This window comes from Triticum aestivum, chromosome 5B (assembly GCF_018294505.1).
Source record: "Triticum aestivum cultivar Chinese Spring chromosome 5B, IWGSC CS RefSeq v2.1, whole genome shotgun sequence".
Classification (NCBI taxonomy): Eukaryota; Viridiplantae; Streptophyta; class Magnoliopsida; order Poales; family Poaceae; genus Triticum; species Triticum aestivum.
The window spans coordinates 122,591,228-122,604,192 of NC_057807.1; the positions used below are offsets into that span (position 1 = coordinate 122,591,228).

At 42.9% G+C, this 12,965-nt stretch overlaps 1 protein-coding gene across 2 annotated transcripts; it reads left to right on the forward strand.

Annotated features, from left to right (window-relative positions):
- The first annotated feature begins 1,280 nt into the window (after positions 1-1,280).
- On the forward strand, positions 1,281-7,184 carry LOC123110747 (intermediate cleaving peptidase 55, mitochondrial). Of its 2 annotated transcripts, none has more exons than XM_044531341.1 (13): positions 1,281-1,476; positions 2,304-2,411; positions 3,328-3,591; positions 3,682-3,774; positions 4,406-4,612; positions 5,215-5,318; positions 5,553-5,619; positions 5,703-5,810; positions 5,914-6,006; positions 6,101-6,191; positions 6,292-6,362; positions 6,509-6,637; positions 6,741-7,184. In XM_044531341.1, exons 1-13 carry the CDS (start codon positions 1,429-1,431, stop codon positions 6,849-6,851), a joined length of 1,494 nt encoding a protein of 497 aa, XP_044387276.1. In that variant the 5' UTR covers positions 1,281-1,428; the 3' UTR covers positions 6,852-7,184. The 2 variants fall into 2 exon arrangements, with proteins under 2 accessions (XP_044387276.1, XP_044387277.1); XM_044531342.1 differs by having other exon boundaries at positions 1,351-1,476; positions 3,356-3,591.
- Positions 7,185-12,965: the final 5,781 nt, after the last annotated feature.

Here is a 12,965-nt window from a genome sequence, read left to right on the forward strand (position 1 = left end):
ATATCCATTGCTTGTTTGTGTGCTTATTGTCTTTGCATCATATAGGTTGTCCACGTAGTTGCACATTTAGACAACCTATTTCATTGCAAGTTTTAATTTGTTAAAGAAAAGTCTAAAAATTGTTAGTTGCCTATTCACCCCCCCTCTAGTCAACCATATCGATCCTTTCAGAGTGGTTCTAGTGACAAAAATCTACTCCATCAGTCCCATAATGTAAGACATTTTTTCAGAAACATCTTAAATTATGGGACGAAGTAGTAGAAAGCAATAGCTTCCCATATTTGTTCGTGCGGGCTCGTGTGAGCGACGGTTCCGACAAGTCTTAACATAATCAAGCCTTTCCTTATAGCTCGAGTCCCCACAAGTCATCTCTTGCAAGGGTGAGGAGAGGTCACGACCTTGCCCCGCAATGGCGGAGCTATATCTACTTCTGCTGGGGCCATGCCTGCCCCTCCCCCCACCCAACCTTGACAAAATGTCTGAATATATTTTTAGAGGTGCTTAATTTACATAGGCACAATCTTTGCCCCCCTAAAAAATTATGGTATTTCCCCTTTCCCCTCCAACATTCCCTTTCTAGCTCCACCCCCGATGCCCAATGTTGTCATTCATTTTGCCATCACCACTACATAAAACCTCCATTCCTTGGGCATCTGGTGGTTCTTCTCCTGCATCGACGCCCTCCATTCTCCACCCTCTTCAGTCCTCCCCTAAATTCTAACATGTAATCCGAAGCTCCCCAACCCTAACATCACCGAATCTATTCCTCCCCGCAACGTTGTTGCCACTATCGAGTTCCTCCCGGCAACGCTAACCACTACGCGGCGTGATCTCCCGCAGCTGCACTATCATCGCCACTCACAATGTGATTGCCTCCCGGAGCTTCACCAAACTTCTAGTCGACGGGCATAGAGAAAAAGGTTTCCATTCATCAGTTATTTAGTTTCGATTTGCTAACTATTTTATACTACAATGGTAGGGCCTCTCGACCATAGTTTGAGGACACTGGAATAGAAGAAAAAAACAAATATGGTAGGCATGCAGATTATTAAAATGAATGAAAAAACGGCATAAAGTGTACCCTTTGTAAACTAATATAAGAGCGTTTAGATCATTATTACAGAGGGAGTATTAGTTTACGGAGGTAGTAATTTGGATGGACCTGAAAAGCCTAGAGCGGTGTCACCATAGCTATTTGAACATGGTTCCGCACAAAATTGTCAAAAAAAAAATCTCTTTGAACATGGACCGAACAACGTTTTAGGATTAGTGACGGACTCTGTTTTACATACACACCTTTCCCGTCCGTTCTGGACGGCCAGGATCACCGCAGAGTCCCAGGTTAGGGTCTCCGGGAAAAGAAGGCTGTGGTGGAGGCGAGAAGAAGACTCAGGAGAGGGGTAGGGGTTTAACGCCGCAGCGGCTGCCATGGCGACGGCGGCGCGATTCTTGCGAAGGACGCTGCGAGCAAGCGAGGTACCCAGATCGAACCCACTAGTAGTTCCTAATCACTGCCGACGAGAAGCTCTTCCCCTCTCCCCTCTTCGCGTCCCCCCCAATCATTCTTAAGATTTTCCGCGACCGCTGCTCGTTTCATGATTCGCTCTCTGTCCGCGCTGCCTTCGCCAAAGATTATTAATTTGCTGTACTAACATATGTATTTAGTGCTTAGTATCCTGTGCTCACCAAAGGCGCGGCTTTGTTCCCGACTTGTCACCAGCGTTTAACCACTAGGTCGATCTGTCGTGGTTGAGAAGCAGCTGACGGGATATCCTTGGACTGTTAGCTTCACTGGATATTGGATTGGGAGTAGCTTAAGGGTAGAGTGGAATGGCTTTGACACCGCTACTGTATTTCTGATTCGAAAAAGGGGGGGGGGGGGGGGTATTCTAGGTGATTATCTAGGTAAGTGCCTTAGTTTCAATCGGATTATCTTGCCGACGGAAACCCATCGTGCTAAATGGATACTTTTCAGTAATGTTCTGAGATTCGGTTCTGATGAGGTCCTTGGTTAATTTGGGTCACGTGTCACATCTTGGCAGCGCAAACAGAATGGAACTTAAAGTGTCCAAATCATGGTTCCCTGGATTCTAATCGCCACTAATTATAGGTTCGCTTTTATCATGGAAGTGATCAATTCTTTCAATTGATGAATTATATTCAATCCTTAATACTTCTGGTTAATGGGAGCAATTTGGTGGCATGAACACAACGCCCACGCCTCGTACGGGTCCTTTTACAGCATTATTTACCTTCTGAGTGTTGGATTCTGATTCAAGGCGTTGTTCGAATTCTGCATGCAGGTGGCGTCTCGGTTGTTATCTACCTCTCACAGTATAGTTAGGCGTGTTGCATACACTACCGGGGGAATAATTGATGTTGGCCAACCAACACCCAAATCTCATCCTGAGGTAATATCTCTTTTAGGATCAGTGTGCAGTTGTGTGGTTTCTGAACTGTGCTGTGCTGAGCTTCTTTTATAATCTGCTGTGGAAAAGTAGCGGCACAAGCAGAAAAGGCTGGTTAAACAAATGGTGAATTAGGCAAAAGCAGGTTGAAAAAAGGGGATTATCATAATCCTTGCTGGTTTATTGCTGCACTTGCTGGTTGTTTCAAAGTTTACAGCCATGCTAACTTTTTAATCTCTCTCTACTTTGGTAGCTAGACCATGTGAGTACTTACCTAGTGTTCATCTTGCAAGGTAGGTGATAGCTAGTTCTTTCAGTATTTTTGTGGCCCCCCATATCCAGATGTTGTAACACGTTGCCTCTTAGCTAATAACTAACTTTGTACATTACTTGTTGCCTCGCGATTAAATTATAATGATATCTCTTATGACAAAAACCAGTATCTATAAGAGTTTCTATACATCCATTATTATCATCATCTTTCATACACTCTGAATAGGATATTACCATAGTGTAGCCATGGTGTTTCAATGGTGTTCTTGGCTCAAACTAAGGCCAGAACGCCAGTTTTTTTTTTTTAAGATTAAGTCTATCTACATGTGGAAGGTTGGGATTTCTTTTACCTGAATTTACCCCATTATCTAAAGAAATAAGCCTAATTCACCCCAAAAATCCCAAAGTACTTTGAATTTATAAGATAAATCAATTACTTTCTCTTATAAGTATTAAGTATAGCTTTGAAAATCAGTCTACAGAACAAGCCTTATTAGGCCAAACATGCCCGTGTTCATTGTTTTCACATTCATAAAAGTCCACATTCCCTGTGCTAATTCTGATGCATTTACTTTTTTTTTTACTTTTGTGGTTGTCAAAGTGATTCTTTTCATTCTTTCTTAAATATTGTAATACAATGAACCAGTTATTAGCTGATGAGGAGATTACACCAGGCATCACAAGTGAGGAGTACATATCCAGAAGAAAAAAGCTTGTGGATGCTTTACCAGAGAAGAGCTTGGCCATAATTGCATCTGCAGATCAGCAGATGATGACTGATGTAGTTCCGTACTCATTCAGACAGAATGGTGATTACCTGTACATTACAGGTTGTACACAACCTGGTGGTGTAGCAGTTTTAAGTAAGGAAACTGGTTTATGCATGTTCATGCCAGATAAACATAAGGAGGTAATGATGACCTGTTAGCCTATTACCTCATGCTCTCATACCTTTAACTGAGCCAAACCATTCTTACTAGGGAATGTGGTTTGTCTCCAGGATGTAATTTGGGAAGGTCAGACTGCTGGAGTTGAAGCAGCTGTGGATTTCTTCAAGGCAGATAAAGCATTTCCACTTAGTGAGATGAAAAAGGTTAGCTTTTGGGTTTTGTTTCCGCATGTTTTTGATTCATCGCCCCTGGGCACTAATTATTACCTTCTAATTGCTACCTGCCTGCACTGCTCCCTCCAGTCAAGAGATATTATCATTTGGGGGTGCATAGTCAAACTATTAAACTTATACTCCCTCCATCCTATAATGTAGTGCATATAGATTTTCTTAAAAAATCAAACCTCACAAACTTTGACAAAGTTTGTGGAGAAAAACATTTACATCTAGAATGCCAAACACATATCATTAGATTCATCATAAGATGTAGTTTCATATTTTATATATGTGGTATTATAGATATAAATAGTTTTCTCTATGAACTTGGTCAAAGTTTACAAAGTTTGACTTTTCAGAAAATCTATACGCACTATATTACGGAATGGAGGGAGTATATCGTATCTATATGAATATTGAGATTTAACATATGTAAATGATATCAGTATATAGACTAAGAAGAAATTTAGTATTTAGCATTAGAATTATTGGCCAAGGTTGCATTTTGGAGACCGTGGCGATTTCCAAGGCGACACTCTTTTTGTGATCAGAGAGAGAACTTTCTTAGTTGCTGGTCACAGAATGCTTCTCAATTGACACAATTTCTATTAAAATGTAGATCCTTCCTGAAATGATTGAGCAATCAAAAGTGGTGTATCACAATGCAAAGGCATCCACATCTTCTTATAGGAACTTTGATGCCTTCCGCAGGGCATCACTCAACAATAAAGTAAAAGATCTTACGCATTACACTGATGAACTGCGGTGGATCAAGTCAAAATCGGAAATCAAGTTGATGAGGGAGTCAGCATCTATTGTTTCTCAGGTATTTTCGGTTGTACTTCTGTTGTTTTCTTCACGCATTCTTAGGAGATATTGAGTCTGATGCTCTCTCTAAGTTCAGCCTTGGATAGAAAATTTCCAGAAATTATTTTGTATATTCCAGTAAAAAAACATTGGTCCCAAACTCTTAGGTGAATGATATATTTACAAGCACAGGGAAATTGCTGGTTGGGTTGAGGGTAGTGTTATGGTGGATTGTCTGATTGTGGGATTATACTGGTCCATTGTGCTGCCAGAGGATTAGACAGCTCACCATTGGCAATGGGAGAACTTTTCTTTCAAGACCACCAATGGGGTAACGATGTTGAGAATGTCTATTGTAGACATCCGTCAACTACTTTTCTGCCCCTTTAGCTAGCCCCACAGTTCAGATTGTACAATTGTTTGGGTTCTATTATTACGTCTAGAATTTTACCTCAAGTTGCCAAATATGCATTCAATAAGCTAGAAGACAAGACGAAGTGACTCAATTTTGCAAGTCACACACTGTACAAGTGACAGAACGGTTGTCTGAAAGACGTGCACGGCTGCATGCAGTGCTTCTCTTTTTCTGTTTACTGACTTAAATTCTCTCTTTCTGTCCAGTCTCTTTTGCAGACAATGTTGCTCTCAAGGACCCACAGAGAGGAAAGCCAGTTAGCTGCTAAAATAGAGTATGAGTGCAAAATGAGAGGTGCCCAAAGAATGGCGTAAGTATATATTGTCACTGTATATTGTTTTTATCCTTCTGCTTTATATAGATTGCATCTGAGGCACTGACTGTGTGGCCCTGTGTTCATCCGTTTTTCTTAGCTGATAGCTGGTAGAATAATTTTGCAGTGATCTGTTGAGATCCATAAATTAAGGAACTATTGTCTTTTGTTGAGTGAGCAAGGTGCCATGCTAAGTTGATTTACGTTTTTCTTCTTGTTTCCTTATCTTAGGTTCCATCCTGTAGTTGGTGGTGGAGTAAATGGCAGTGTTGTACATTACTCAAGAAATGATAAGAAGGTACAGCAGAGTTCTTCTTTGGTCGTATATCTCAGATAGCTTTTCTTGTAAAGTTGATTTTTGCCGTTTGAGTCGTTTGACAGATCAAATCGGGTGATCTTGTCCTCATGGATGTTGGATGTGAGTACCATGGCTACCTTAGTGACCTGACACGGACATGGCCGCCCTGTGGTAGATTTTCAGCTGCTCAGGTAAATGCCCAATGTTCATTTCTTTATATGATATACTTGTATCCAACCCAAAAAGCGGTAATTTTGGACTTACGAGTACCTTTTTTGATCCTCAATTGTACAGGAAGAACTGTACAGTTTAATACTGGAGACAAATAAGGAATGCATAAAGCTTTGTAAACCAGGCACGAGCATTAGAGAGATACACCATCATTCGGTATATCCTCAGTATATGTTCTAATTCAATTTTTTAATGTAAAGATGTAAAACTTGATTTAAAAAAGTCCACGGCTCTAATCTCCAAATCACAGGTCAAGATGTTGATAAGCGGATTCCAAGAACTTGGAATTATAGGGAAGGGCAAATCTATCCAATACAATTATTTGAATCCAACCTCAATAGGTCTCAGAATCTACCTGTCTCTTGATTAGATTTGTCGTTTGATGCAAGAGATTTGGATCTTGGGACCAGCTTAATAACCCTTTGTCACCTTGGCATCCAGGTCATTCTTTGGGAATGGATATTCATGACTCCACGAGCCTCGCCTTCGACAAACCCTTGGAGCCAGGCGTTGTAAGTAGATCAGCACCAGCTGGCTTTTGTGCACCGAATTTTACATAACACTAGCAAATTTAGCGCATCTCCCAATTATCATCCGTCTTCCATGGAAATCTGAGTTGTAACACTGACAAGAGGTCCTGCATGTGGCATGTGCACAGGTAATAACCATTGAACCGGGGATCTACATTCCCTCGGTCCCGATACTCAACGAGAAGGCCCCGGACAGGTTCCGGGGCATCGGAATAAGGATCGAGGACGAGGTCCTCATCACCGAGAACGGTCACGAGGTACCGCCCTAATCATTTCATCCGGTACCGCCTGGGTAAATGTTAGTAGTAGCAGTCTGAATTGATGATGACACCCTGGGGTGGCTTGCTCCGTTGGTTGCAGGTGTTGACGGCGTCGGTGCCGAAGGAGATCCCCCACCTCACCACCCTGATCAACATGGGCGGTGGTGGCTCCATGACGGAATCCCATGAAGCGAGAGCTGCTTGCAACTAAGAGGATCTCACAGATAGATGATATCCTTTCCACCGGAGATCATGTGGCATCGACATTACATCCATTACAATTTTTCCCCTGTTGTTCCTGTCAAAGATGTAGAAATCGGAATCGCCTGAAAACCGAAACTGGGCGCTTTCGAAGAATTTCGCCGGTTCGCGGCAAAACGCGCCCGCTGTTAGGGTTTGTATAATATGTTCATTAGACAAAGTTTTGGATCTTCATTATTTTTTGTTGTTGTTGAGGGAATTGGATCTTCATTTGTTGGTGTAATAACTGTAGCTGAAGACGGCTGTTGTCTGACAATCAATGGTGAAAGGGCTTTTCATGAAACTGTCTGTGTCGCGTCTCAGACGGAGGGAGGGAGCCTTCGGGTTTAAGCATTACGACCCACTCAAGTATAGCAGCAAGTGGTTGGGGGGAATGAAGCAGGAAAGGCGCCGTCGCCGTTGCAATCAGGCTTGTGCTCCTGGGCTACGGTTAACCGTCGCCGTCGGCCGCGCGCGGTTAGCCGAAAGGACGGCCCTACGGCGCGTGACCACAGCACGGAGTGGACGGGACGGGACGGAACGGCGATAATGTATCATGGGAATGGGATGGAAGCATAGCGAGTCATCGCTGTCGTGGCGTGGCGTGGTGGGCGAGGGAAACAGCAGGGCAGCCATGAATGCGCGCGTTGGTGGTAGGAGGTAGGTGGACAAAATCACTGTTTTGACCCTTTGTGCTAACAAATTCCCGAATTGACCTCGGTTGCAAAAAATTTCCTAATCTGACCTCTTTTGGTGACGCCAACATCCCTGACGTCTGGGTTGCATTGGAGACGCCAGGGACCCTGGCGTCTGGTCCCTGGCCCGCACGACCCGCGACCACGTTGACCGGCTGACGTGGCAAAGGGGCCAGACGCCAGGGTCCTTGGCGTTGGTCCTGGTAAGGGTCCAGACGCCAGGGTCCTTGGCGTTTGGCCCTGGTAAGGGACAGTAATACATGTTTGTGTAGTTACTGCATGCAGGCCGGCCAGGCACTGTAGCAGCTAGCTAGCCTTTGATCAGATCAGATAAGAGGGTGTGATAGCAAGACATAAAGTTGGGTGCCTTTGCAATTGGCGGTGTACTGTGGTAGTAGTACTTTTAGGATGCGGCAGCAATACTAGCTAGCATGCATGCAGAGTCAGTATCCTCATCTAATTCACTTCCCTCGGTTAGTAATTCACTTCCCTCGGTTAGTGGTTGGAAATAGATGAGTAAGCTAGTAAAAACCATCAAGCTTTGACTAGTAGGGCCAATTTCATTTGCAGGGTTTTTCTAAAAAGAAAATTTGATTTACAGGGTTGTTAAAACATAGAAATAGAAAAAGATAGGAACGAAATGTCATGCCCATTCAAATTCTACATGATTTGAGTTTGTTCGATTGAATCACAGAAAAGAAGGAATTTTTTTCCAATAGGTTGCCGTGGATGCTTGGTAGAAAATTTCTACAGAATTCAATCATATGAATTAAACAACCAATACAGAAAAAATTCTAAGGATAATAATCCTCCGACAAACATCTTATGCAATTCCCTGGAATCAAAGGAGCCCGTAATTTATTAATCCCGAGAGTATAGTGGCAGTGAATTTTTCTTGATTTTTTTACACAATACTGTGATTTTGTATTTTTCACCAAAAATATTGATATTAAATCATGGTCCAAATTTACACGTTAAAGACTTATGTACTAATGGTAACAATCTATGATTTACATGTATGTTTTGTATTTTTTGTACTAAGGGAAACAAGTTATCATGCATGCTCGACAATTGGATATGTACTAAAGGCATCTCCAATGCGGACTCTCAAACCATCCCATCTGTCCAAACCGCAGTCTGGATGTGTTTTGCAACGCGGTCCTGTATCCGTTCGTTGGACGTCTTTTTCTCCGCAATCCAGAAGCAAATGCGGGGGAAGGCTTTGTTGGTGTCCGGACCGCTGCCACACACGCATCCGACAACCTGTCCAGACCCAAAACCCTCTCCCACGTCTGAAGTGGTTGGCGCCGAGCGGACGCGATCTCTCACGTCGCTCCACCATTGAAGCGGTGTGTCGGCCGACACCGGTGCACGCGCCTTCTCCGGGTTCAAACGACAACCCGTCCGTCTGCCTCCCTCCATTAAACATGTGCGGTTGCCTAGGAACATACTCTAGCGTCACTCGTCCGTCCGTCTGCCGCCCACCATTAACCACCTCGCCGGCTGGCCTGCCATTCATCCGCTATAAAAATTCCAGGCCCAGCAACAGCCGCATCCAACCTCCTTCGCTCCCTATCTCCTCTCGGCATCTCACCCGCCACGGCCTCCTCGAGCTCCAAAGCCCTGTGGGTCAGCCTCTCATCCGAACAAAAGAAGGAGATCGCTGCCATTGCGGCCGGTTGGCAGTAACTACACAAACATGTATTACTGTCCCTTACCAGGGCCAGACGCCAAGGACCCTGGCGTCTGGACCCTTACCAGGGCCAGACGCCAAGTATCCTGGTGTCTGGCCCCTTTGCCACGTTAGCCGGTCAACGTGGTCGCGGGTCGTGTGGGCCAGGAACCAGACGCCAGGGTCCCTGGCTTCTCCAATGCAACCTAGACGCCAGAGATATTGGCGTCACCAAAAGAGGTCAGATTAGGAATTTTTTTGCAACCGAGGTCAATTCGGGAATTTGTTAGCACAAAAGGTCAAAACAGTGATTTTGTCCGTGGTAGGTTCGGGGGTGGTGGTGTGCGGATATCGGATAGTGATGAAATCAGATGATGGACGGATGGAGGCCTGCCTGCCTGATAACGCTGCCGTCCTTCGGTCCTGCGATCCTGCCTCTCCGGCTTTAAATCTTGCACAGAGGAAACGCGTTGCCCGAGCCCCCCAAAACATTCATGTCTTCTCCGTGGACTGCTCTACGCGTGAAACGTTTGAATCGCCACCAACAGGGCGCCGGAATGAAATCTTTGGCTCAAAGTGGAATTTCAGTTCCATTTTCAGGGAGCTGTGGTACAACATGATGCATCTTCAGAAAGTTCGCAACATGCTATGCATCTTGTGCTGAGAGGCAGACACGTAATCTGGACTTATCAAATCATACATGTGGGCTGCCTCTTCACCCTCATCCTCCACAATCATGTTCTGCAATACTATTACTCAACAAATCATCACCTGCGACATTGTCTTCCGATCCCACATCTTGCGGCTCCACGAACAATACCCAAATGAGCTTGGAACACTCCAAAGGCCCCCTCAACATCCTTCCTAGCAGCTTCTTGCATTTGTGCAAAGAGATGTCATTCTTTACGTTAGGGATTAATAAATTAATTTGTCGTATGAAGTATGGGTTCGGTTGGAGGCACTCTTTACAGATTATTCATCCACTAGTTACCCTGAATTTTGCATGGAACCCACTAACAAAATGATGCCACACCATTTTATAACTTCCATCCGTAATCCCACCATCCGTAAGTGTAACACAAAACTCTTTACAACAACAATTTTTTTGAGGGAATACAACAACAATTAATAGAAACGAGATTCCATGTTTGTAATGGATAGTGATGGTCGGGCCGGTGGGCTTGTTTTATTTTATCATAAAGTGAATAAAATCCAGTTGAACTTTGTTTTTTCCCATGCTATTGATATATTTTTTCCTGCCTGAGGATGTTGTACAATGGGGATTTATGGTTTTTTATGGTCATCCGGCTTTGTCTGAACGTCATATGTCTTGGGATGATATTTGTAACTTACATAAAAAGGGTGATCATCCTTGGGTTGTTCTAGGAGATTTTAGTGAAACTGTATACTCATCTCAAAAAGAGGGCGGTAATGCGAGACCAAATGATATGATGAAGAATTTCCATGACTGTCTCATGGAGTGTGGTCTGTAAGATTTGGGTTTCGTTGGTGACCCTTTTACTTGGAAGAGAGGTGATATCACAGAAAGACTTGACCTAGAATTTTGTCATGTCGTGTGAGAAAATTCCCTCATGTTGTGGTTATAAATGAGGAACATGTGCATTCTGACCACCTTCCTTTGTTTTTGCATGATGATTATTTTGATGATAATATGTTTACTCGTCTAAAGGATCGTGTAAAATAGGTTGAAGCTAGATGGCTCAAAGAAGAGACAATTGAGAAAATTGTGAAGACGGCTTGGGAAAAGGCCAAAATGGCGGCTGTTGGTCCATCTCTTGCAGTGCGCACTCAGACGGTGCACGCTGATTTGTATTCTTGGAATCGATACTCTGAGGGACCGAAACGACGAATGAATTTTTTTTAAATAGTAATGAATTTACGGTGTGGCCCTATGAATGCAGAGCCTATTTAACGACAAAAGGAAGTTCTTGTTCTCAATGAGCATCTTGGATCAAGAAGAAACTTTCTAGCTTCATATAGGTCCTGCAAATTGGTTGATGCATGGGATCGTGATACGTCATTTTTCCATAGTGCAACTACAGCCAGAAAAAGGAGAATAGTAAAAACACTTCTTGATGACATGAGTGTTTGCCGACAAGGTACGGAACTGAAGTATCATATGACGAGCTATTTTCTAATCCTTTTACCCTAGAAGTTTTGCAACTGTACCGGGAAGTTTTATGTCTTGTTCAAAGAAGAGTGTTTGGTGGGATCAATAATGCCCTCCTTGCACCTTACTCTACAGTAGATGTTCGAAAGACTCTTCTGCTATTGGAGATTTATAAGATGCCCTCCTTGCACCTTACTCTACAGTAGATGTTCGAAAGACTCTTCTGCTATTGGAGATTTATAAGCTCAGGACCAGATGGAATCAATGCTATTTTTTGTAAAAGATTTTGGCCCATATTAAGGAATGATCTCATTGAGGAGGTTCTGCAATCGGTGAATACACATACTATTCTGTCAGGATGGAATGATACTTTGATTGTGATGATCCAAAAGGTTAATTATTCAGAGAAGGTAAACTCAATTTAGACCAATCAATTTGTGTAATGTGGTGTACAAGATTATCACGAAAATGGCGGCTACTCATTTGAAGGTTTTCTGCCAGACATCATCAGTCTGGCTCAAAGTGCATTTGTTCCCAAAAGAATGATTGTGGACAATGTTTTAGTGGCTTATGAGTGCTTCCATACAACAAAGAACAAGAGAGAAGGCAAAGATGGTATGTGTGATATTAAACTTGATACACATAAAGCTTATGATAGGTTTGAGTGGTATTTCTTGAAGAAAATTATGTTGAAACTTGGCTTCCAGGAGAATTGGTCAATTATATTATGCAATGTGTATCCACTATTGAATACGGGGTTCGGTTTAATATAGAAGAAACTGAGAGTTTCAAGTGTACAGGAAGTTTAAGGTAGGGAGATCCCTTGTCTCCTTATCTTTTCTTGTTATGTATGGAGGGTCTAACTGCTCTCTTTACTCATGCAGAGGAGGATGAAATGATTTATGGAGTGAAAGCTTGCAGAGATGCCCCCGCTATCATCAATCTTCTCTTTGTCGATGACTTGTTATCCCCATGAGAACTAATATTTACAATGTTGAGGCTTTGAAGTTACTTATGGACACTTATTGTCCAGCTTCGAGCCAGTGGTGACTGCCGATAAATCCAGCATCTTTTTTAGTCCTAATATGAGTGTGAAAACTAGAGAACAAATGTGTACCACTCTAAATATCATGACCGAGGCTCCAATGACAGATATTTAGGTTTTGCCTGCCAATATGGTTTTGGATAAACTGGTTGTTTTAGGTATCTGATTGTTCGTATTATCATGAAAATCAGTGGTTGGAAGGAAAGAATATTATTTGCTGGAGGGAAGAAATTCATCTCAAATATGTTATTCAAGCTATTCCCACATATGCAATGTCGTTCTTCATAAATGGATTTGTGAAAGAATTACTGACGCGATATCACATTTTTTGCGCGGAGACGAGGACAATCAGAGAAGGATGCATTGTATGGATTGGCGGAAAATATGTGTCCAAAAAATCAAGGAGGTATGGTTTTTTGTGATATTCATTGCTTTAATCTGGCAATGCTGGTAAAACAGGCTCGGTGTCTTCTTGAGAACTCTGATTCTATATGTACCACTGTTTTGAGAGCTAAATATTTTCCTGGTGTTAATTTGTTAAA